At 38.2% G+C, this 27,524-nt stretch overlaps 2 protein-coding genes across 2 annotated transcripts; both read left to right on the plus strand.

Moving 5' to 3' along the window:
- Nucleotides 1-16,699: 16,699 nt before the first annotated feature.
- LOC127094379 (uncharacterized) lies at nt 16,700-17,110 on the plus strand. Its single transcript, XM_051033220.1, has 2 exons — nt 16,700-16,906; nt 16,991-17,110. The coding sequence occupies exons 1-2, from the start codon at nt 16,700-16,702 to the stop codon at nt 17,108-17,110; spliced, it is 327 nt and encodes a 108-aa protein (XP_050889177.1).
- A 142-nt stretch (nt 17,111-17,252) lies between these two features.
- On the plus strand, nt 17,253-17,798 carry LOC127094380 (uncharacterized). Its single transcript, XM_051033221.1, has one exon. The coding sequence runs from the start codon at nt 17,253-17,255 to the stop codon at nt 17,796-17,798; it is 546 nt and encodes a 181-aa protein (XP_050889178.1).
- Nucleotides 17,799-27,524: the final 9,726 nt, after the last annotated feature.

The raw sequence follows: 27,524 nt of genomic DNA on the forward strand, positions 1-27,524 counted from the left end.
TGTATTTCTTCAACCTCTCGAATAGTTTGTATAAATGATCGAGATGTTCGTCCTCAGTATGAGATCTGGCTATCCTGTCATCCACATATACTTCTATTTCATGATGGATCATATCATGGAACAAAACCACCATAACACGCTGGTACGTTGCCCCTGCATTCTTTAAACCAAATGGCATTACTTTATAACAGAACGTGCCCCATTGCGTCACAAACGTAGTTTTCTCCATGTCCTCAGGCGCCATCTTAATCTGGTTGTAACCTGAGAATCCATCCATGAATGAGAACACCTTGTGTTGAGCGGTGTTATCTACCAGAACATCAATGTGCGGGAGTGGAAAGTCATCCTTGGGACTCGCTTTATTTAGGTCTCGGTAATCTACACACATTCGCACCTTACCATCCTTCTTTGGCACTGGTACCACATTAGCAACCCATTGAGGATAAGAAGTAACAGCCAGAAAACCTGCATCAAATTGTTTCATCACATCGGCTTTGATTTTCTCAGACATTTCAGGACGCATGCGACGAACCTTTTGCTTAACAGGACGACATTCTTCCCTCGTTGGCAGTCGATGCACTACTATATCGGTATCCAGTCCTGGCATATCTTCATAAGACCAAGCAAAAATCTCTACATAGTCATGTAACATCTGAATCAACCTTCTTTTGACACTGTTTTCCAAGCCTGCTCCTATTTTGACTTCTTTCTTGTTTACTTCAGTACCCAGATTTACAGTCTCAACTGACTCCTCGTGTGGCTGTATAGTCCTTTCTTCCTGCAGTAACAGTCTGGCAAGTTCTCCAGGTAATTCACAATCTTCCACACTTCCATCCTCGGCTTGGTAGATCGGATTTTCAAAGTCATAATGAACAGTAGTAGAACTATTGTCAACAGGATCCAGAGTGGGTATGGATCTGCAATTCGTTACGTGAGTGTGTGTAAGAAAACATAGCTCGTTTGGAAGATGACAGAAAAGATAAAGAGCGCAATATTTGAATGCAAAAAGTCCATTGATTTATTGAATATGAATATGCTTATGAAAATGACAAAACCCTTAACAAACTAGCTATTGTGCCCCGGGCATAGACACAACGCTTGGAGAAGTTCAATTGTAAAAAAAACAAAAATTTGCAACACCAAAATAGACAATAACAATTACTCCTGACTAAAGGAAATCGGGATAGTGTCTTCAGCCTTCCAATTATTGAGTCTGTCACCAATTGTTGGGAAAATCCAGCTATCCAGGTCGCAATCGCTGTCAGCGTCTTCTACAGCATTAATTTGACTCTTGGCTACCTTCTCAGAGCTAAACCCCAGGCCAAATTTGTCAGACTTGTACGGTACGTCGATCAATTGACCCCAGCCAGTACGACCACCATCTTCAACCACGGCTTGAGCGTCCTTCAGAGAAATCATAGCAGGAGGAGCACGAATAACCTTGGGTACACAGGAAGTTGGCTTAAGGACAGGATTGGTCGGAGGAACTACCTCAAATGACTGACAAGGAGTCTCAATGAATTCACCATCCATCTCGACGTATCTGAAGGTATGCACACTACTGACAATGTACTCTTCTTCTCCACACACGGTGACAATTTTGCCCTTTGTGGGATACCTCAACTTTTGATGGAGAGACGAGGCTACAGCGCCTGCCCCATGAATCCAAGGGCGTCCCAGTAAGCAGGAATAGGCAGGACGAATGTTCATTACATGGAAGGTAGTGTTAAAGACTTGAGGTCCTATCTTGATAGGAAGGACTACTTCGCCATGGACAACACTCTTCGCACCATCGTAAGCACGTACCACAATGTCACTAGGTTTTAGTTCAATGCTTTTACAATCCAGCTTATCCAGCACAGCTGTCGGCAGCACATTCAAGGAAGAGCCATTATCGATCAACACATGAGACAAAGTGATTCCCCTACACTCAATGGAGATATGCAGGGCTTTATTGTGATTCTTTCCCGCTGGTGTCAGGTCAGCATCGGAAAAGCCTAGGCCATTGTCAACAGCCAAGTGAGCAACATAATTTTCGAACTGATCGACAGATGTTTCCTGAGGCACATGAGCAGTCTTCAAGAATTTTATCAATGCATTGGCATGAGATTCAGAAGATAACAGCAAGGATAACATCGAGATCTTAGACGGGGTATGCCCCAACTGTTCTACAACATCAAAATCACTCTTGCGAATGATTTTCAGCACTTCTTCCATTTCTTGTTTGGCAACATCTTCGGGAGTAACTTCGACCGGTGTCTCTGACTGAGAATGATTGACTGGTTCCTTTCCTCGAGTTTCAAGGACAGGGGGTGAGATTTCTGGAGAGAAGATCCTTCCGCTTCGAGTGATTTTACTAGTCCCAACAATGCCACTAGTGTTAGCAGCATTATCCACTTGCTTCACGCCATGGACGTAAACATCACCGCCATAATTCCACGGAATAGCTTTGCTTGAGGAATACGGGATCGGGCCAGGTGCAGTGATGATTAGGGGAGCAATCCTGGGCTCAGCAGTAATCTTCACAGGCGCCCTGGTAGCGGTAATCTTCACTGGAACTTTGGACCTAGCAATCACAGATATTTCTTCAATAGGGTTTTCCGCCTTAGGAATCCTTTCGAAGAGAACTGTACGATCGTCCATCATCCGTTGAATACCATTCTTCAATTTCAAACAGTCCTCGGGCCGGAGTATGCAGAGATTGCAATCTTCAGCACAACCTGGAAATAAACCAGCTTGCAATAAATTCCTCTTTATGATCGGGAGAGGAGATGTTAAGTCTGCCACATTGGAAATGTGAGAATCGTCATCCATAGCATTAACAGTCTTGTCATGGTTAGGCATAGGAGCAGTGATGACATTAGGAGTCTCCGGAGGCTCAAACTCAATTTCTCCAGCTTCGATCATATCCTGAATCTTATTCTTCAATGACCAGCAATCGTTTGTATCATGCCCGGGGCTATCGGAGTGATATGCACACCTGGCATTGGGATTATAACGAGAAGAGGTAGTGTTGGGATTTGTAGGAGGATCTCTAAGGGTGATCAAATTTGCCTTTAGCATTCCCTGCAGTGCCTGTGCCAAGGTCATATTGATCCTGGTGAACTGCCTTCTTGGCCTGTCTTGTTTGGGCTGGAAGTTTTGAGATGGTGGTGCTGCAATCGTAACTGCTCCAATGTCGTGGTCACGGTTTTTCTTGTTACGACCCTTTTGACCGTACACAGCATTTGATTCATTCCTCCCCTGATAGGACCTTTTGGTGCTTGCAGAGGTAGCCGCCTGTATCTTTCCACTTCGGATGCCGCTTTCAACATGTTCACCTGTTAATATAAGTTCAGTGAAACCCGATGAAGAACTTCCCAGTAGATGGCTGTAGAATGGGCCGGTCAGTGTGCCCATGAACATGTCCACCAATTCTCTGTCAGTCATAGGGGGTTTGACTCTGCCAGCCAAATCTCTCCACTTTTGAGCATATTCTTTAAAGCTTTCTTTAGGTCCCATAGTCATATTCTGCAACTGTAGTCGGGTAGGTGCTAGTTCAGAGTTATACTGGTACTGTTTATAGAAAGCTGTTGCTAAATCAGTCCAGGTGCGGATGTCAGAGCTCTCGAGTTGATAATACCATTCCAACTGTGTGCCAGACAGGCTCTCTTGGAAGAAATGGATCCATAGCTTCCTGTCAGTGGTATGCGGCTGAATCTTTCTCACATAAGCTCTCAGATGCATCTGAGGACAAGACGCACCATCGTACTTAGTGAAAGTGGGGATTTTGAATTTGCGAGGAATGGTCACATCGGAGACCAGACCCAAACTCTCGAAATCCAGACCGGGCGCCTTCTGACCCTCCATAGCTAGCATACGTTCTTCCAGCAACTTGTACTTATCATCTCTTGGAGAGTACTGTTCATTTTCATAATCTTCATCGTCGTCCTCAGGGTTGAAGAGATCGACATTCTCCTCTTCTGAATCATTCTCTATCTCCTCTTCTGGACCATTCGGGATCCCAAACTTGACTCCCGCGGCCTGTCCTTTACGCCTTCTTCCCGGGTTAATGAAACTCACAGCTTTCTTGTCTTTCTTCTTTTCGAGCAAAAGAGCCTTCAGTTCCTCCTGCCCCTTGGATAAGCTTAGCATCATCTCCTTGAATTGAGCATTCTGAGTCTGGAGATCTTTGACAGTTTGTTCGAGATCCATTTTTCTGTTTGCAATGAAGACCGTGAGAACATTGAACTTGTAGAATACCTGTTATGCAGTGTTATGTTATGTTATGCAATGCATGAAATATTTTCAAGGACCTTTGGAATTTAACTTTGCGTAAATCACCAACAAGAGAGAAATGTTTATTGCTAATTTCTTTGATCAATGTTCATTACAAAAGGAATAATAATAAAAATACAATGAAAGCTCAAGTCTCCCAGGGGCGGCTTCTTTTTGGGCGAAGATACGCATTGAGTCTTCGTTCCTCATTAAGCTGACTGGTAAGTTCTAACACTTTCTTCCTTTCTGCGACGAACTGAGTCTCGAAAGTATCCCTTTCTTCTCTCAACTGGATCCAGGATCTCTTTAGTTCCTCAACATTGGTAGGCATATCTGGATAAGGAATGATCTGAGGAGCACCTCCTTCAGCTTCAGGTTCGACAATCTGAGGTCCGATTGCAAGATATGGCATGACAAGTTCACGAGCTCTGGCGCGTACCCATCTGAGATAAGGTTCCATAGGAATAGAATTTTTCTGTCCTAACGTACCTCTCTTCACCATGCCCCAAGCTCGTACAAATCTTTGACGGAGGCCTTGGGAATCGTTGTCATAGTCGAACATGATGCCTTCGATGATCATTTCATGTGGACCATCTCTTCGAGCACAACCAAACTGTCGCAGAGCTAAAGCAGGATTATAGGTAATACCTCCTCTTATTCCTAGGAGTGGTACATTAGGGAACTCGCCACAACGGTCAATGATGGTGACATTTTCCTTGAACTGAGGACACCAACAGATGTCTGGGTGGGAGAGCGACATTATCCTTTGAGACCATTTCAAATTCTGCTCGTTCTTCAAGACCGATTGAGGAAGGTGCGAAATAAACCACCTAGACAACAAAGGTATGCAGCACATGAGAGTCCCTTGCTTCTTCATGGTACGAGTGTGGAGGGAATGCAAAATGTCTCCCAGCAAGGTAGGTACAGGGTTATGAGTGAGAAATATCTTAATAGCATTCATGTCTATGAATTGGTCTGGATTAGGGAATAACACCAAGCCATAGATTAGCAATGCCAGGATGTCTTCGAAAGCACGGACATTCATAACTTTTAAGAATTCTCGGGCCTTATTGGTCAGGAATTTGGCAAGTAAACCCTTAACTCCACTCCTTGTTACCCAATTAGCTTCAATGTCGGACTTCGTCATGTGTAAAGCTGCGGCAACTTCTTCAGACTTCGGAACCTTTTCTAAACCACTGAACGGTAGTTGATCAAGGATAGGTATCCCAAGCAGTCTGGAGAATTCTTCCAGTGTAGGTACCAACTGATAATCTGGGAATGTGAAGCAATGATGTTTAGGGTCGAAGAACTGGAATAAAACTCTCATCATATCTTCTTTGAAACCAGTGGTAACCAAATTGAGGAGAGAACCGTGTTTCTTGATGAACTGCGCATGATCGGAAAGTTCTGACACTAAGTTCTTGAGTTGAGGAGAGATTGCTACAAGATTAATCCGGATGGTCTTCCTGGGAGCCATAGCTTCACAAAACAGAGCAAAGTTAAATCCCTAAGTCCTTGAAATGGTTAGTACAATGTTATGATGTCATGATGTTATGATGTTATGATGTTATGAGGTTAAATAAATAACAAGCACAAGCAAGTCACACAACCATCATTCCTAGGTTTTAAGGCTTGCATGAGTTCCATAGGTAAGTACCCTCCCCACTGAAGTTTAGTTGGTTCAACCTGTCCTAGAATAGTAACCGGGTTCTAAAAGGATCTCAAATCACCGACCTTCCTTTAAGTCCACTTCAGTGCAACACCAAGTGGTTGACCGAAGCTTCCCTAAAGTCCAATCTCAAAGAGTGTAGTATCGAGTCTCAACCAACCCCAGTCGGAACCGAAGTCAGTTATCTCACTACTTTGTAATGGCCAGGATGAGTCAATTAGGGTTCTAAAGGTCTGGTTAATGCTTTAATGACACCGCGCGGAAGCCAAATTTTTCCTCAAGTGAACATGAGGAACATCAGGACATCCAAAGTATCACATTAACCGTAGCCATCATTTTAACCATTCCAGTATACGCCGGATAGTCGCGATGATCTATTGCTACTTACCTAAGGTACACTAGATCCGGGTGTAGGATCTTTCACTCAAAAATACCCAAGCAATCCCTTAAAAGTAAATCAGACAATTTGGAATAAGTGATCTTGTTTTTAAGGTAACCTCTCTTTTTAAAGTGTCCCCAGCAGAGTCGCCAGTTCTGTCATACGGTGAACTGACTTGGGGTGTTTTGCTTTTTATCGCAATGTCGCGGATAGCAAGAGTCGCCACCGACTTTTCTTTTATCCAATAAGGAAAGGTGGAAAAGAACAGGAAAGACCTCAATAGATTTTGGGTTCGGGAGGTACATTATACAAAGGGAAGGTGTTAGCACCCTTTGTATCCATGGTTGTCCATGGGCTCTTAATTGCTAGATCACTTATATTTTTGTCTGAAAAGTGTTCGTGAATTGTTTAAAAAATGTTTCGAAAAGAGAGTTTAGCTTTGTAATGATTCTCGTATGAATGTATACAAAGTATTTATCTCGTTTGATTTTGAAAACGGTTTAGAAAAATGTAACTTGGTAATGATTCTAGTATGAATGTATACCGAGTGGTGATTTTCTAGGATTTGCAAAGTGTGAGGGGTGGGAAATGTTTTAGGTTATGATCCAGCAATTGAGAGTTATACCTTCCTAAGGTCGTTATGAACGTTTCCTATCCTTATGAGGGTAAAACTGTCCTTACTATTGAGAAGTAAGTAATTTTATCCTTTGGATGTAAAAGGGCCATTGTAGGGTCATCGATAGGTCATTGAAGGCAACAGTTGTAAGGATACCTTAGCATTCGAAGGGACGATCATCATTTAACCGTAGGCTACACCGAAGGGTCATCGAGAGACAAAATCGTAATTTCGAAAGCAACATCCGAGGGACCATGATTTATTTTATGATGATTTAACCGAAGGGTCTTTGCTAAGTGTATCCCTACATTCGCGGGACATGACCGTTATACCGTAATACCGTAGGGCAGCAAAGAGAGGTCCAAAATCACATGTTTAAAGGTCATATTTTAAAGTCAATTAGGTGATTAGGATGAATCTCCACATTAAAATCAATACATTAAAATTAATACATTAAAATTAATACATTAAAATTAATACATTAAAATTAATTAAGCAATTTAGGGTGGATCTTCATAAGGGTATCCCACAAATAAAGTGGAAGGCCTAAACAACACTCTTTTCCTGGGATATGTGAACCTTCACAAAATTCAGCAAACGGGTTAGAATACCAATCAGGGTGCAATCGAGGATTACACCGCAAAAGAAAACACAGCAGCATGAATGTCAGGCAAAACAGTGCATAATTAACATAGAATAGATCAGGTTACGCATAGGACATAACAAATATCAACGGCTGTCCCGTTCGCCTCTGCCTCGCCTAGCGAGGTCCTAGCGAATGCTCGCTACATGCTCGCTTAGCGATGTGCTAGCGAGCGGCTGCGGGTTTTGAATTTCAGAACAGTATGATCTCAGCATGCTGCATGCCTTATTGCATTCAATTACAGAAATAATATGGTCAAACACTCAGGATATTCAGGCGTACTGGAATTCACAGGCAAAGTCTAATTACATATCCAAAAATTCAATCATGATGCATTACGTATTTAGAGATTTACAAATTGGAAGCATAAAACAATAATGATACACAAACCTGTTTGCAATGGAATGGTAATGCTGAATTGGCAAGTCACTTTTGGTATCGGGTTGAGTTGGGCGGCGGTAACTTCGGCGCGGATGAGCGGCCGTCAGGGTTTCTTCACTCCGACTTCTCTGGGCTACTCTCCGGGGTTGCTATGCCAGGGTTTCCGGCCGTCTCCGTCTCGGTTTTTCGTTCTCCTTTTCATTACTGAAGTGCTGGTATTTATAATGCTCTTTTTTGTGACCTAATGGGCTCAGAATGAAGCCCGAAATTTTCTGTTGTCTGTCAGCTTCGCTAGGCGAGCGTGTAGCGAACGTGTAGCGAACGTTCGCTAGGCGAGCGTGTAGCGAACAGGCCAGTTTGGGCCATTTTCTGGATTGGGCCATTCGTGAGCTGGGCCTTTGTTCCTTTAAGATCAGTGTCATACAAATGAGTCGGAATGCCCTGAAAAATGTCTTAAAATATTAATGGGCAAATTTTGGGGTATGACACCAGGTAAGGTAACTGAGAAGGAAGACGAACAAGAGGAAGATAAAAACGAAGAGGCCGTAGAGAAAGAAGAACCTTATGTGCCTCCACCACTGTATAAACCCCTTATCCCTTATCCTCAAAGACTTGTTAAATCTAAAAGTGTAGGGCAATTTAAAAAATTTGTAGAGCTTCTAAAACAATTGAATATCACAATACCCTTTACGGAAGCCATAACTCAAATGCCATCATATGCTAAGTTTCTCAAAGAAATCTTATCTAACAAGAAGAAGATAGAGGATACCGAAACTGTTACACTTACTGCTGAGTGTAGCGCCATAATACAAAATAATATGCCTCATAAGCTGAAAGACCCATGTAGTTTCTCCATACCCTGTGTAATCGGAAAGTTTGTCATCGACAAAGCTTTATGTGACTTAGGAGCCAATATTAGTTTAATGCCCTTGTCCATATGCGAAAGGCTAAAAATGGGAGAACTAAGACCTACGAGGATGTCCGTGCAACTTACAGACCGTTCTGTTAAATTTCCCGTAGGTATGCTAGAAAACGTTCTGGTGCGCATAGGACAATTCTATATTCCTACTGATTTTATAATCATGGATATAAAAGAGGATTCCAACATCCCTATCATATTAGGAAGACCATTCCTAGCCACAACCGGAGCTATCATAGATGTTAAAAGAGGCAAGCTAACCTTCGAAGTTGGTGAGGAAAAGGTCGAATTCATTTTGACGCAATTCCTAAAGACACCAGCTATAGACGATACCTATTGTCTACTAGATGTCATCGACGAATGAATAAGAGAAATGGAGAATGAACAAACATCATACTCCGAAATACTGAAAATTCCAAGGCCTCCTACTTTTGAAGACTAAAATCTAAGTAAGGAATACCAAGATGACAGCCTAAGCGAATGCCTAGCACTAACGCCCGATCATATGCCTTGCCCAAAGAAACCAGCCCTAGAACTTAAGATGTTACCCAAAAATCTAAGGTACGAATTCCTAGACACTGAACTTGAACGACCTGTAATAGTAAATGCAGACTTAGGACAGATAGAGATCGAAAAGCTTCTACACGTTTTAAGAAAATACCCAACCGCTTTAGGCTACAATATCTCAGATCTAAAAGGAATAAGCCATTCCATATGCATGCATCGCATAATGCTAGAGGAAGATAGTAAGACCTCTAGAGAACACCAAAGAAGGATAAATCTCATTTTGAGTGATGTAGTAAAGAAAGAAGTGCAAAAGTTGTTAGAAATAGGTATCATCTACCCGATATCCGATAGTCAATGGGTCAGCCCAGTACATGTCGTACCAAAGAAGGGAGGCGTCACAGTTGTTAAAAATGAAAAAGGAGAATCTATAGCACAAAGAGTGGTTACTAGAAGTAGAATGTGTATTAATTATAGAAAATTAAACAAAGCCACTCGAAAGGATCATTTTCCTTTACCGTTTATTGATCAAATGCTTGAAAGATCGGATAAGCATTCTCACTTCTGCTACCTAGACGGTTATTCGGGATTTTTCCAAATTCCTATTCATCCCGACGACCAAGAGAAAACGACCTTCATATGCTCCTATGGTACATTCGCCTACCGACGAATGCCATTCGAACTGTGTAACGCTCCCGCAACATTCCAAAGATGCATGATGTCAATTTTTGCTGATTTCATAGATGACATCATGGAAGTCTTCATGGACGATTTCTCTGTATGCGGACAAGGCTGCTTATTGAATCTTGAAATGGTACTAAAAAGATACGTAAAAGTGAACCTAGTGTTAAACTGGGAAAAATGCCATTTCATGGTCCGACAAGGAATCGTGCTCGGACACATAGTATCCAACAAGGGGATTGAAGTCGACAAGGCCAAAATAGAAGTTATAGAAAACCTCCAGCCTCGGAAAACCGTAAGAGAAATACGAAGCTTCTTAGGACACGCCTGTTTCTATCGGGGATTCATTAAAGATTTCTCAAAAATCACCAAACCACGGACTGGCTTATTAATGAAAGACGCTGAATTCATCTTTGACGACAAATGCCTAGCGGCGTTTGAACAACTGAAAACAACTCTTATTACCGCACCTATTATGCAACCACCCGATTGGAGATTACCTTTTGAAATCATGTGTGACGCTAGTGACTATGCTGTAGGCGCAGTCTTAGGACAAAGAAGGGATAAGAAACTTCATGCAATATACTATGCAAGTAGAACCCTAGACCTGCACAAATGAACTATGCCACCACAGAAAAGGAACTTTTAGCCGTAGTGTTCGCTCTGGATAAATTCCGTTCCTACCTAGTAGGAGCAAAGATAATTATCTATATCGATCATGCTGCAATTAGATACTTGTTAAACAAAAAAGTGGATCTTACTATTACAAGAGTTTGACCTAGAAATCAAGGATAAAAGAGGTACTGAAAACGTTGTAGTCGATCACTTGTCAAGAATGGAAGGTATTGAACCCGAACGAGTGCCTATAAACGATGATTTTCCGTACGAAAGACTCATAGCCCAATTGGAAAGCAATACAACTAAAAATGCGTTAACCCATAAGGATACTAAAACAAACGAAGTAGTGGAAGAAATTTACACCCAAACCATATTACCATGGTACGCTGACTTCGTCAACTACTTAGCAGCTAGGGTGCTTCCTCCAGACTCGACGTACCAACAAAAGAAAAAATTCTTCCACGATCTTAAACACTACTATTGGGATGAGCCTCTACTTTTTAAGAGAGGCGCCGACGACATTTTCCGTCGATGTGTCCCAGAAGATGAGGTAGAAAACGTAATTTCCCACTGTCATTCTGCTTCTTATGGAGGACATGCAAGCACCTCGAAGACTTACGTTAAGATCTTGCAAGGTGACCTCTTTTGGCCTACTCTGTGGAAAGATGTCCACATCGCGATCACAAATTACAACCGGTGTCAATGCACTGGCAGCATATCTAGACGCGACGAGATGCCGCTTAAAGGCACTTTGGAAGTAGAAGTCTTCGATGTTTGGGGAATCGATTTTATGGGACCTTTCCCATCTTCTTTTGGTAACAAGTATATCCTTGTTGTGGTCGATTACGTATCAAATTGGATTAAGGCCATAACCTCTCCAACGAACGACACACTAGTGGTAATTAGACTCTTTAAGCGAATAATCTTCCCTAGATTTGGAGTGTTGAGATTTTTCATCAGCGATGGTGGCCCCCATTTTATTTCAAGAATTTTTGAAAAGCTATTACTAAAATATGGAGTCTGACATCGTGTAGCAACACCCTACCACCCACAGACGAGTGGGCAAGTAGAAGTCTCAAACCGAGAAATTAAACGAATCTTAGAAAAGACAGTTGCCACCTCTAGGAAAGATTGGTCCTCAAAATTACCAGAAGCCCTATGCGCATATAGGACAGCTTATAAGACCTCAATAGGAACCACGCCATTTAAGCTAGTTTATGGAAAATCATGTCACATACCGGTAGAATTAGAACATAAAGCATATTGGGCCATGCAGGCCATTGTCAATGCGAAGCGAGTCCCAATTATTTTTGGAGGTTTAATAACCTCCAAAGCCAGAGTCCTAGGACTCGAAGAAAAATTCTCCAGGCTAACCCCGCTCCCGCATCGTGCCATTGACATTGACATGGCAAGGAGCATGAAACTAGTAAAACGAAGGAGTGGCGGTAAATTTAATTTAATAATTGCTAATAATGTGTTACAAGAATTTATCCTCCCAAATACAAATCGCAGAGATGTGCGCAACCCGGGTAATTATTATTATACTAATAATCTGGTGCCTAACCAAGTCCCCCCCACATACCTGAGAATGTAGCTGCTGGCGGGGACACCGATGAGGATCACATTCTAGAGCAAACTGCTCCCGCTACTGACCCGCACACCACACACACGTCATTTGAAAATGTTGCAGGTACATCTTCCAGTCAACGACCAAGAAGAAATGTGGCACCAGCCACTCTTGATGAGATCTATGCTGAATTGTTGCGGCGTAGAGAATTAGACGCTCAACGAGACCTACAGATCCAAATCATGGGAGCTCAGCAAATGGAAATGATGCAAATCCTTTTCCAAATGCAGCATGATCAACACAACTATGCTCTCAGGACCAAACAGAACATGTCTGGCTTGATCGATGAAATGAAAACACTGACAATGCAAGTGGAAGATCTCCAGAACTATACACCACCTCACCAGCCAGGAAACGGTGGACGTCCATGTACACGTGGCAGAAGGCGTCAGTAGCAGAATAACCAGGTTCTACCTTTCTTTCCTATCTTATGTCGTTGCATTGAGGACAATGCAAGATTTAAGTATGGGGGAGGAAGCTTTACCGCTTTTTATTTACCGTTTTCTAGTTAGATTTAAATTTTTGTTATTTTATAATTTTTGGTTATTTTAATTTTTGTTAAAGTGTCAATCGAGTTAAATATCAATGTGATGTCGAGTCTTTATGCGTGGTTTTCGTTATTTACTAATTCTCCTATTTTACTTAAGCCATGCAAAAATTTTGCAAAAATCTAGACTTAGAGATACAATGCATCTTTTGAAAATTCTGAACTATAAATCAAACTGAGGTTGAATCGTAGAGATTTGGAAAAGCTTTATAAGATTGGTATCGCTTTAACACCTTAAATATCCCGAGTATAAGATCGATTTGAGTACTTGTTATGCCATAGCCTTAAATTCTATCCTTTAATATTTCCTTAAGTAGTTTATCTAGCAGTCGACACCATCCTAAGCATACACTACGCAAGAAGTCGATGCAAATAAGTGTATGATTTCAGGCTTAAAAGAAGAAAAGATTACAAAATGTATGAAAAACGTTGTTCCCTCAAAGTTAGGTGATCCTCACCCGTTCATTTAGCCCAACGGTATAACCATCTTCAAATGTTATTTGAGCCAAAGTGCGAAAAAGAAAGAAAGAAATAATGATGAGATCATAGTCACTAACAGACTATCTTGCTATGAATGTGAAAGGATAACGGACTTAATGTGATTGCACTAGAATGAAAAAGGATAAAAAGAAGGTTTAGTAAGGTAGGCTTAGGCATGACAACATGATTTGGATTGGTTTGTATAGGAGGGAGACTTATGGTTGCAACATTGCGACTATGTGTTCTAACGATACCCTTAGTGTGCAAGTAAGTACCTGTTAATACAATTTGGAACCAAAGTAAAGTTTATAGACTAGAATAAGTATCCGAATGCAATTGTGTTTTCTATGAGTCTTGATAATATATGCTGTAAGTATTTTACAAAACTTTTTATGTACGCGGCATTTCCTTGAGGACAAGCAAAGGTTTAAGTATGGGGGAGTTTGATAACGCGAAAACGTATCGTATTTTTGGCTCCATATGCATTGCTTTTTACTCGATTAACACTTATTATTATACAATATTTTATGTTTATTGCAGGTATTTATAGATTAAAAGGTTTACCGCAAAAAAAATGGAAAATAGTAAAAAGGAAAGAAAAAGGCAAGAAAAAAAGAAGAAAATGAGGTTTCCAAAGGGATAATGGGCCACCAAAGCAAATGGGCTTGTGGCGCCCATTATCCAAAGAGTGTGGCGCCCGCCACATAGGCCCAAGAGGGAGGTGGCGCCTGCCACCAATCCTTGAGAAGTGGAAAACGGTTGCTACAAGAGTGGCGCTCACCACTCATCATGAAGCTAGGGTTGTGGAAACTGCCACAACCTAGTCTTCCTACCTTTCCTCCACTTTTTTAGCCACGATTTCCACTACTTTTGCTACAAATGAGGAATATGGAAAGGATATAAAAAGACCTCTCAGACTCGCACGGACACTCTCGCTCTTCTTCCAGTTTTCAATTTACGCTTAATTTTATTCAACACTATTTTTCTTTTAGTTTTCTAGGCAGTTTCTTACCATTGTAAAAGTGATAGTTTCTCCATATCGGGGACTATTACGGTTTATTATTTTTTACGCATTTGGGATTCAATTGTAAGGATTATTCATTGCCAAAGCCTGCTGGAATTATTTTAATCGAAGATTCAAGATTCAGTTCTAGTTCTTAAATTGCAATCCAGGTTTTATTTTGATTACTGTTTTATTTATTTATGCCTTATTGCATGTTTAATTCCCCAATCACCATGTGTGTTACCGGATCCATGTATGGCTAAACCCTTAGGTATCGGTACGTAAAGAATGTCGAAACGACGGGATTCAATAAATAATTGGTGTTAGTTTTTATAAAACTTATTTTTCTGGTTTTTAGTTTCTTATTTTAATCAAACTGTTTTTCGTACGAGATTACAAAACAAACTAAGGTTACAATCAATAAGAACGAGAGTTTGAGATTTTAACTAGATAGCTGAAACTAGGCATTAATCCTAAACATAGCGAGAGCGCTTTAGGATTAATTAGACTTTATTTATATTCAAAAATTACTTTTAAATTCAAAATGACACCGCGAGAGCCAAGCATTCTGGTTTAGGAGTATGGTCAGAGTCAATAAAAACGAGAGTGTGAGACTAAGTCCTTTCTATAAATAATTTCTACTGAAGAATATTTTAACCAATAAGATTACACCAATTATCTATCGAATCCCCGAAGTTTGAGGTATTACATACCGATATCCCCTATATTCGATATCTTATTTCTATTTACGTTATAGTTATTTCTCTTCATCCCTCCAATCATAGAACAATCATCAACCTTAGATTTACATAGCAACATTAGACCATGATACGTTTGATTATTAGTCCTTGTGGGTTCGATAATCTTTAAAACTACGCTATAGGACTGTGCACTTGCAGTCACGATTCACATAGACTTACTAAGTCGAGATCAGTGTTGGAGGTCCAACACCGCCTACAACAATGAAGATCATCAGTTGGAACTATAGGGGGTTAGGAAGTCCTCATGCAGTTCGAGCCTTGTTAAGACTCCTCCATTTGGAAAACCCTTATATGGTTTTACTTATAGAAAGTCGCCTGAAAGAGGATGAAGTTCTGAGTATTAGAATACAATTTGGTTTTGATTTTTGTCAGGTGGTGGAGTGTAACGGTACTGGTAAAAAAAGAGTGGGTGGGGGTTGATCTTGTTCTGGAAGGTTAAATATCATATTGATATTCTCTCTTTCTCTATAAACAACATCAGTGGTTTGATAAGAGGAGATAATGGGGTGTAAGATCGGTTCTTTAATGGGGTTTGTAGCTTCCCGGATAAGGTTAACAAGAGGAGGACCTGAATTCTTGTCTAGGAGATGGTTAGGAGGGGAGGAGACCAAGCTGTCTGTTTCGGGGATTTTAACGACATCGTAGCTGAGCATGAGAAGATCGGTGTTGTGAATAGAACTTCATATCTATTTTCGAGGGGTGCCAAACTCTGGAGTTATGTGGCCTAATTGATCTAGGGTTTGAAGGTTACCCATTCACATGGTGTAACGAGAGACAAAATTATGAAAATATCCAATGTAGGCTTGATCGAGTGGTGGCTTCTGCCAGCTCCATTCAAAGGTTTGACCCTGTCAAATTCAAGCATCTCTCTTGTCATGGTTCTGATCATGCTGCTATTGGAATTTTCTTTGAAGCAAATACTGAGGAACCTAATAAAAAACATAAACACATATTCAGGTTCAAAAAGGTTTGGTTGAAGGACCCTAAATGTGAAGCTTTGATTGAGAAATTATGGAATGGTGCAAGATTTCAAGGACACCTCCGAATCCAAGCGATGCACGGGGTTGATGAGTATTTTAAGGAGTATAAATTTGGGAGGGTGTCTAAGGAGCTGACCAGATTGAAGGATTTACTGAAGGAGGATTCCAGATGTGAGGCTAGTGCTAAGGAAATCAAGACCCTTAAAACAATCGAGAACCAACACAGCAAGCTCATGAAGTTTGAGGAAATCATATGAAGACAAAAAAGTAGGGTTGTTGGGCTGAATCATGGAGACCATAACACCAATTTTTCCATGGAAAAGAGTAACAAAGAAGGATGGCCAATTCAATTAAAAAGCTCAAAGATGACCACAAATATTGGTGGAAATGTCATGATAAGTGTGATAGACTGCTTGTCAAACATTTCTCTTAGGTGTTCTCAACTTCTCACCCGCAACAAATAGAAGAAAATTGTGAGTCTGTTAAAGGTAACTTGTTCCTTGATTATATAAAGTGGTGTGAGGAGAAATTTTATGCCCTTGAGGTTAAGGAAGCCCTTTTCCAAATGCATCCACTGAAAGCTCCAGGTCCGGATGGACTCCCCGTTTTGTTCTACCAGAAGTTTTGACATATAATGGGTTTAGATGTTACCAGATTGGTGTTGGACATTCTCAACAATAACAAAGATCCTGGTTCCCTAAATTCTACCTTTATTGTTCTGATTCCAAAGCGTAAGAATCCTTCTTCCCCAAAGGAGTTTTGTCTTATTAGCCTCTATAACATGATCATGAACGTTGTGATGAAAACTATTGCAAATAGGCTAAAGCAATTTCTCCTGGAGGTGATCGATGAGGAACAAAATGCTTTTGTTCATGGAAGACTATTTACTGACAATGCCATTATAATGTTGGAATGTTTTCACTAGCTTAAGAAGAAAACTAAAGGAAAGAAAGAAGTCATGGTGCTTAAATTGGACATGTCGAAGGCTTATGATAGTTTGGAGTGGGACTTTGTTGTGGCTACTTTATGTCATGGTGGATTTTAATCACATATGTATCTCTTCATTCTCATATTAAATCCTCTTCAACGATCAAGCAAGCAAGAATTTAATTCTTGAGAAGGGCCTCCGCCAAGGGGACCCTATCTCACCCTAATTGTTTATTTTGTGTGCTAATGTTTTTTCAAGGATGCTTAAGGGAGAAGTCCTAAAGGGAGGTACTCACGACATTAAGGTTGCCAAACAAGCTCTTGTCATTTCTCATCTTTTTTTCGCGGATGACAGCTTAATGTTTGCAAGGGATAATGTTCTAGAAGAGAGAAGTATCCTGGTTATCCTACAAAGATATCAAGTTTCCTTGGTTCAGATTGTGAATTGGGATAAATCAGAAGCCTCTTTTAGTCGTAATATGGAAGAGAATGTCAAAAGTTCCATTTATCGAGACATGGGTGTTAAGATGGTTACGAGTCATGCTAAGTATCTAGGATTTCCGGTTATCTTTGGGAGGTCTAAGAAGGATGTTTTTTTTGCCATGGTTAAGGAAATAGTGTGGAAGAATATCAAGGGTTGGAAGGAGAAGTTTCTATCGAGGGCGGGTAAGGAGGTGCTTATCAAAGAGGTAGTGCAAGTTATCCCTAGTTATGTCATGAGTTATTACAAACTCCCAGAAAGTTGTTGGCAAGAGATTGAAGCCATGATTTCTAAGTTTTTATGGGAGCGAATGAAGGCAAAATAAAGATTCATTGGTTAAGTTGGGATAAGCTAGCTTGTGCTAAGGAGGAATGAGGTCTGAGGTTCCGCGAAATTAGTGATTTCAACATAAGCTTGCTTGAGAAACATTATTGGAGACTCCTCAATGATGTAAATTCACTACTTGGTAGGGTTTTGAAGGGTAGGTACTACCCTCGTAGCTCCATTTTAGAAGCCACTTCAGGATACAATCCAAGCTATGTTTGGAGAAGTATTCTTAGTGCAAGGGATTTGGTGGAAAGTGATACCAGATGGAGGATTGTAATGGCGATAAGGTGAGAATTTGGGGTGGAAATTGGTTGCCTGATTGTCCTGGTTTCAAGTTGTTCAATTCATCTGAAGCTCCTGACAATGAGGCGCAAGTTTATGATCTCATTGATAATGACCTTGGGATGTGGAATATTGACAAAGTCCATGCCTGTTTCAACCATATGGAGGCTAACTAGTTTTTGAACATTCCCTTTTCGAGAAGGTTACCGGATGACAAACAAATTTGGAATCACAAAAAGGATGGTGAATATACTATGAGGTATTCTTATCATCTACTTTAACAATTGAGTTTCTCCAAGAAACTTGGATCTTCTTTAACAAAAATCAACCTCTAAGCTAAATGCGTTAAGCTCGACACTTTGTGCTCATTATGCCACTCTACTCCTAAAACTAGTTCTCATCTTTTCATGCAATGCGAGTTTACTAAGGCTTCTTATTTCTCTCCTCCCTTGGGCTATCGTATCCTTCCGGATTTAGAGTTATTGGACTGGTTGTTGAGGTTTCTTAGATCCAAAGATAAAATTAGTGCTCAACTTCTTAGCACCATTTTATGGAAGATTTGGACAACAAGAAATTATGATATGCACAACATGAAGTTGGTGAATCCTGCAGCAGTGGAAGATGGGGCTTGATAATGTGTGATGGAATCTAGCAAGGAGAGCCATTAATGGAGAATACTGGCCAAAATTCTCTCGTTGAGCCTATCCGGAAAGGTGTTTGTGTGGTTCAGGTGGATGTTGGCTCGTTGGATGGGGAACATATTACGTTTGGGTGTGTTGTCAAAGACCATGAGCATAAAATTTTAGTTGCAGCTTGCAAGAAGGAGAGGATATGCGTTGACTCTTGTACTATTGAGATGCTAGCCATTAGATGGTGCCTTAACATGATGAAAGATGTATGCATTGATAGTGTGCTCATTTAGTCTGACCCTCTTAATGTTGTGGATTGCATAAATTTTGTTTTGGGTCTTGCAAATCTTGACCATATTGATTTGGATTGTAAGTCTCTTTTAAATAGCTTTAAATCTGCTAATGTTATGTATTTGAGGAGATGTTTTACCGTGGATGCTCACCACATGGCTAGTTTTGCCAAAACCGTAGGTTCTAAAACTTGGTTTGGGTGTCTTCCTTGTGTTAGCTCAGTTGTTTCTGAGCGTGTCGTTTCAGCTTAATGAAATTGATTCAGTTGTAAAAAAAATTAATGTCCCATTTTAGTTTCTTAACTAAAAAACGTTAAACATTTGTGCAAATTTGAGTCAGCATATATAATTAAAAATTAATACACTATTTAAACTGCAGAGGTTTTGTTTTCGGAGGTTAAAAACAAAATTCCTGCAGTAAACGAGTATCAATATTTAACTATATATGTTAACTCAGATTTGTACCAATGGTAATGCTATCAGACCACGTAATCAGAACTTATCATTTTTTTGTTAGAAATTGATGAAAAATACTCCCTCTTTTTCCTTTATAAGTGTCACTTTCTTACAAACAAATTGTTTCTTTATAATTGTCACTTGCAAAATTCAAGGTAGTATTAATTACACTTTTGTCAAAATTATCCCTAAATAATTATTACATAGAGAGAAAAAGTAAAATGAATGTAATAAATAATTAAGGATATTATAGGTAAAAAAATTATTGTTTGAAAAGTGACAATAATGATTAACTTTCTTAATATGTGTAAAAAATCAAAAAATGACATTTTAAAAAAATGGAGGGAGTACCAAATAAAATAACATATGTGAATTTAAAGAACTAACTTATAATATTTTTTAATTAAAAGATTAAAATAAAATATTAAATTAAATCAAGAACATAAATAAAACAAATGAAAAAAAAGCAAGCAAAGAGTTGCCACACCACACCACATGGCAAGTGCCTAACTTTGTGGGATAGAGATGGCTGGCCAGGGAGTTTGCCTTAAAAGCCAATAGAAAATTAGTACACGCATCATAAAAGCAACCAACCTCCTTTACCTGTTATCTTGTTTCCAAAAGAAACAAGAACAAGAATTGGTTACAATTTTTGGAAAGCAACTAAACCTACAAGAGTTCAAATCATACATAAATTTCATGTCCGATTTCCACCACTTTTTAGTTCATCACACTCGTTTTTTAGTTTCCGATTCTATTATATGGTCCAAATAATAGATGCAATGCACGAGTTATCTCAGCTAAAGATTTTCATTGTAAATGTCAATTAAAATTTGAACAAGAATGTGGTCCTGTATATTACTTCCTTCCGTACATGGTTGATGTGCTTCGTTCACTTGTAAAAAAAGAGTGAAACAATGAATTAATAATAGGAAAATAAATGTGTGAAAACAATTGTTGGTTTTTTATTTTATTATGCTGATAACATGTGAAGTGATGTCTACGTATGGAATTGGTGTTCCGGAGCCACCGACCGAATAATCTTAAGCTTTTTATATTTTCAAAATGTGCGGCGTCATAATCATTAAGTATTTGGTTGGTTGCAAGTTTTCTTTCATAGTGTTTAAATTAGTCAAAAACAAAAGAATTAATTTTTTATCAAATAAAAAGTTAAAGAAAAATTCAGTTATTTTATTTTAATATTTAATTTTAGGACAAAAGGGGAAATCGGTCTATGAAAAAATCTTGGACTCGAATTATCCTTTATCCAACATTTATCCCTTAACTTTTTCAATATATCATTTTGACCAAAATATTTTATTTGTTCTAAATTTTAACTTTTTTCTTATTTTATTCTAAAAAATTTCAAGCTAGTAGAAGAGGTAAAAAAATTTAACATACCATAACTTTTCAATCAAATTATTCGATCCACGGATATAAAATTAAAAATCTTTCTTCCTAATTATCTTATAAAAAAAGCCATTAAATTTTTTACCTGGTATGTATACTGTAACACTCGAAATCTTGAAAGTAAGTTTTTCGGTATTGTGTTTTTAAATTTTTCTTGGTAGAACTTTGATAAAAATTATTTAATAAAGAAAAATAAACTACCAGATTACTTACCTTATAGATATCCAAGACGACCATATTTTTAGCCACAAGATGTCTTTGATAATAGACATCTGATTTAATAGTTTTTTTTCTAGTAGCGTGAACCCGAAGATGTGACGGTCAGATCCCAGTACGTGCAGGTGTAGGACGAGACGCTTGAAAGGCGATGGATGGCGAGGATGAGTATGTAGGCGCATATGCATTTGCTCCACAACCGTTAGGGTTTTCAGGAGGGTCGTATGATACGCCTCTTCTAGTAAGTAGGAGCATCATGTTGTTTGTCATTTATGCTCGACAAGGTAAGTAAATGACAGTCACTTTATTTTGAATGATTTTTAATTTTAATTTTATATTTTATAATATATACTTTAAATTGTTTTCAAGAGAGAGGTCTGAAGAAAGAACTCAAGGTTGTTGGTCATGGGAGTGAGCTTATATGATGGGTTCCACATTGTCTCCCATCTGCGATATAGGGGTTTATTGAGTGACTATGGTCTAACTTCACTCGAGAGAACCAGTTTGTCGAGGATATACTGAAACTTGATATCAACATTTGTAGGGAGATGGCTTCTAAAGACATCATCATTTCACATGCCATTTGGTGAGATGACCATTATATTGGACACCATTTCTTGCCTACTTCACCTTCTGATTATGTTGAGTTCTAGGCCCCTCCACCAGGCGCCACTGAAGAAGATGTTGTTGGTATTGCTGTTGATTTCTTTGGAGTGCCATTTGAGGAAGCAGTAGTACATGTATGTGCTTGCAGGGGTACTCATTATAAGATGGAATGGATGTATGAGTTATTTACACACCATCAATTTGCTTCTAGATAAGACTGTGCTACTAGAGCTTATATGATGATACTAGTATGTTGCATTATTTTTGTCGATAAGACTATAACTCTTGTCGAGGCACGATATATACTATTATTTAGGGACTTGGTTGGATGTAGGAAATATAGTTGGGGAGCAACTATGTTGGTCACACTTTATAGATATCTAGGAGATGCTTCCATGTTTACTTGTAAGCAACTCGGTGAATATGTTACTTTGCTACACACATTTATTTTTATTTAGTTTAATATTTTTTATTTTTTTATTGATAATATTTATTTTATAACAATGCTGAATTCATGAGTATTTTCTAACGGTTGAAAAATAGGAGAGAATTGGAATGCAACTAGTGGTTATGGACTTCCGAGGACTATGAGATGGGCGTATAAGTAATGAGCACCGAAGATGGATTGAGACCTGTATTGGACGAGTTGACACTTGATATATCATATGGTGCCCATTCGAGAATCATATAGTGAAGCGTCCATTAGATGATATATGTATATACAAGGGGTGTCTGAAGTGGTGTGGCACAATTGCTCCATACCTTCCTGACAAATGTATACGTCGTTTGGATTCAAGAAGTATGTTCCACCTTATCTCATGATTACATGACACATGATGTTGATGTTTAGTGGATTAGTTACCATTCCAACGTCCTTTATGTGATTCATCCGACAAAAGTGGTTGTCACTCAATTTGATGTTGATATCGAATATTTGTAGTGGTATTATCATGTTTTAAACCCTATGTTGGTATTCCCCTCGGGATAAGAAGAGAGAGATGTTAGTTCTGGTTTATGACGCATGATCGTCCATCCAAAGTTATCACATGTTTCTACCTTGCCTCATCATTATCTCCAGAAATTGGTGTTGATGAGGAAGACCCACAGTTTGTTGATTTAGTTGAAACATTGCACATTTGTCATAGCAGTTGACTTATGTTTCTACATTGCATTTGAGACATATGTGTTTATTTGAGACTTATGTATTCATTTGAGATTTATGTGTTTAATTTGAGACTTATGTTTTAATTTAAGACGAACGTATTAATGCAATATAATACAAAATAATGTCATTAAAAGCAAATAACATATTACATGGAACTATGCTAAGCTAATAATATTTGGTACTACCGACGTAAGTTGTTGCTAATGTTGAAGTCGTCCTGTAAATTGTAACATCCAAGATGTTGCTACCAGGGAATGAAACTTATTTCAATCCAATGTGCTTCTAGCAACGAAAAAACCTTCATTCATTTTTACCTAATTATAAAAATAGCACAAACATTAATATTTACCTCAATGTAAGTAATAAATTAACAAACATAATTAAAGTAAATATCTGAACTCAATGATTTTGGTTAACAAAACCAATGCAATAAATGGAGACAGTTGGTGAATATGAACTCGTCATAAGAAAGAAAGTCATGCATGGATTTCCTAAACTGACAAGAACAACATCATACCGATACACTATCACATAACCTATATCTGGTGTGCGCGTTCTCAACTTCATAAAAACTTTTTTGAAAAGAAGCTTTAATGTTGCCTAATTGTAACTTCATGTTTTTACTCATAGCCTCTAAACATTTGCATAGGTCATCTATATTGTTCCCTAACATATGCTTTAACTTCTAATAAGAAAACTCAACCCTAAAATGAAAGAAACAAATTAAACCAACACATTAAAAGAATACAAACTATAGATATTAATGGTACATACCTATTAGTCGTAATGTTACCTAAATGCAACACTTGATTGATCCATGCTCCAACAAATTTATGCCTATGAAGAGTCAACCATGTGTCTTTCACATAATCAATAAATTCACTACAATCACATGCCTGATCAAGTTACTACAATTGCTGATGATACTCAACCTCATCACTAGCCCATACAACTTCCACCCATAATGTTTTTATTTATGTTTGTATGTCATTCACAACATATTTTTTGCATTTTAAACCAATGTTTTTGTTGATGTGAAATCGATAAAGCAAATTAATTGTCCTTGAAAACACAACTTCAACTACTTTCATAAAAGTAAGATCTCTATTAGTCAATATCACTTGTGGACACAACTCTTCCTTAACAAACAATTGCTTTACCTTATCCAAAACCCACCAAAAGTTATTTATCTGCTCAAATTCCATATAGGCAAATGCGACCACAAATGTCAACCCCGTTTGCGTTATGCCAACTATTTCAAACAGAGATTGTCTATATTTGTTTGTCTTGTATGTGTTTTCCATAACAAACATAATAAGAAAAATATTCAACAACTTGATTAAATTTGGGTGTGTTATTCCTATTGGATTGGAACTATGGATTGATTTCATTTTAGCAAAACCACAACTTGGATAAGTGTTAAAGTGTTCAAGATTGGTCTAGCTTGCTCAAGCTATATGAAGCTACAAAAAGAACACATAGTGGGCATGCTGCTCCAGCATGTTGGTACGACATATGGGCCTTCTACAATAGGCGCCAGAATGTTGCATTTTTAAGTGTGTTCTACAAAACATTGGTAAAAGATTTTATTGTTATTTATTTAACAATATGATTATATGATTAATTTGTCAGCTAAATGGAGTTTAATTCGGATTTAAAATTGAATTTGAATTAAAAACAAATAATATCTTGTAGGAGATATTCAAGGAACAAATCTAATATCCAACAGATTGTGCAAAGATTCTAGAAGAAAATATTTGATGATCCACAAGGGAAAAGCCTAGAGTTACATTGCTATATAAGGAGCTCAAACCTATATTATAAAGCAAGCACTCCCATTGAAGATATTAAAGTGCCTAGGTTTTGTGTCGTGTATTCATGCTAATGCCCTTAGAGGATTATTATTGAATCTTTATGTACACCTATATGTTTCAGTAACTTGACATAAAAGGTTTGTCTAGTTAAGTTACAATCAACATTGTTTATGTACACATCTATGTTTCAGTAAATTGGCATAAAAAGTTTGTCTAGTTGAGTTGTAACTTTCAAAATTCTTTATCTTGTGAAGATTGAAGTTGATCACTAGGGTTTAGTGATTGTTTTCTCCTATCACTGGGATTGTGACAGAGAAGAAAGTGAATAGATTTTCATATTTAAGGGGAGGCTCTAAATAGAAAGTCATTGGGTAGTTAGGAAGAAGCATTGAACAACATAAGGTTTATTGTTGCTTGTAAATCCAATTGTACTAAGCTACTAATAGTGAATTTCCTTTCTTGGGTTGTGGACTCAGCCCCTCAAACATATGTGTAGTTTCACTAAACTGGGTAAACAATTTGATTGTGTTTTTTATTGCTTTTATGCTCCATCATCTGTTACTAGTTAGTGTATTGTTTCTGGTGTATCTTGTTGCACATGTTGCTAGAGCATTGTGTTCGACATTTGTCCCCTGAGAAACATAATTTCAATTGGAATCAAAGTAGGGCACACTAGCATGTTGGGTGATCTCAAGGAAAGATATATTTTGTTCAAATAAAGACAATGAAAGATGAAGGATCAGTCAACAAACCACCTGATTTGGATGACACAAATTATGATTATTGGAAGGTGGTGATGGTGACTTTCTTCAAATCATTGGAAATAAAATTTGGAAAGTTGTACTAAAGGGGTGGAAACAACTTATAATTACTGCTGAAGATGGAACAACCAACCTAGAATCAGAAGCAAATTGGACTAATGGTGAATATGAGGAAGCTCTTGGAAATTCCAAGGCCTTTAATTCTATTTTTAATGGTGTGGACAAGAACATATTCAAGTTGATCAACACATGCTCAAAATCTAAAAAAGCTTGGAAGATTCTAAAAACTGCTCATGAAGGCACATCCAAATTTCTTATGTCAAGGTTGCAGCTCCTTACCACCAAGTTTGAGAACCTAAGGATGAATGAAGAATAATATATTTGTGAGTTCCACATCAGATTGCATGATATTTCCAACATATATTTTACCTTAGGTGAAAATATGTTTGAAGAAAAGCTTGCTAGGAAAATTATCAGATTATTACCTCAGAGGTTCGATATGAAAGTAACTAGTATTGAAGAAACTCAGGACCTAAGAAATATAAAGGTTGATGAACTCATTGGTTCCGTGTAAACCATTGAGATGATCTTGAATGATATATCTTAAAAGAAGAAAAAAAATATAGCTTTTGTGTCCAACACTAAAGAGGATGAAGATGAAGGTGGAAAAAGCTTCTTAGAGGATATAACCCTTGTTGGGAAAAGATGATTTCAAAGAGAACAAAGGCAAAAGAGATCAATGTTATGAATGTGAATGGTTTGAGTCTATAGCTAAATGTCCCGCATTTCTAAAGAAACGGAAAAAGGAATTGTCAATCATTTGACATGAGTCTAATAATGAAACAACAAATAGAGTGAAGACTTTTACTGGGAAATATGAATCTTGCATTAAGTCTAGTTATGAAGAGAAGTCAACATAATATCTTGATAAAACTTATAGAGAGTTTCTCACAGAATAGTGTAAGACCCCAATTTTGGCCCTAAGATCCCTCATGCAATTTCATCATAAGCATTTGCATTGGGATCATACCTTGGCATCCTCCTTACCCCTCCTTCATTGGGTTTGTTTTGGGAGAGATCACCAAGAACTTTGTGATTGCATCATACTTGTATTTCATCATTTTACTAACCAAAATACCAAAAATATGCCTTTGCATTTGCCTAACTCTTTTGTAGGTAGGGCATGATCTCCATTGATCTATCAAGTTAATATTTAGGGTTTGAACCCTCATGTCAAAGAGCACAACCATGAATTGATACAAGAATGGTTATGAGCATTATATCTGAGTCCCAATGATTTCTACATGTTATATTGATCAAGTTTTCTTCAAGAGTTTGAGGGTGATTTGCCTTGGAAACCTTAGTTTGACTGGGTATCTTGAAAAACTTCTCCAACAAGCTATCTCACCAATTGATCAAATTTCTCAAAGGAAACTTTAAAATTCATAATATTATGCATATATGATCTACCATGAGCCTAGAAAGCCAAGAGAATTGAAGATTAGCAAATTGGTTGGTGGTGGTTGGCCAGATGAATTCATCTGATCAAAACTGGGTCTCCCTAGACCCTATCTCCTACAATTTTCACCATATGAAAATGATTCCAAGAGCAAAGTTACTCTAAATGACATTCCAAACAACTTTCATGTTGATACCTAGAGCTAGTTTTTCTTGGAAAGTCATTTTCTATGTTGAAACATTATAGGTCATTTTGTCTAAACCCTAATTTGAAAGTCAACTTCCCAAGGCCATAACTTGCTCAATTTTTATGATATGAAAGATTTCCAAGTTTCAAAATCAAATTAAAGATGTATACTTCAACTTTGATGTTTGTAGTGAGAGCTAATTCAACTTTTATGAGCATGTGATATGAGGCTACATTATAAGTCACTTTTGACCTATACCATTAAACAAGTGATTTTTCAAAACTTCAAAAATGCATAACTCTATCATTTCAAATCCAAATGACATGAAACTTGTGACCATTTTGAAGGTCTTTGAAAGGGATAAAACTTTTATGAAGACATTTTTCTCATTTGAAGCTCACATAAAAAGTTAAGCAAGGTGGAATATTGAGATATATGACTTGACACTT

Source organism: Lathyrus oleraceus, chromosome 6 (assembly GCF_024323335.1).
Source record: "Lathyrus oleraceus cultivar Zhongwan6 chromosome 6, CAAS_Psat_ZW6_1.0, whole genome shotgun sequence".
Lineage (NCBI taxonomy): Eukaryota > Viridiplantae > Streptophyta > Magnoliopsida > Fabales > Fabaceae > Lathyrus > Lathyrus oleraceus.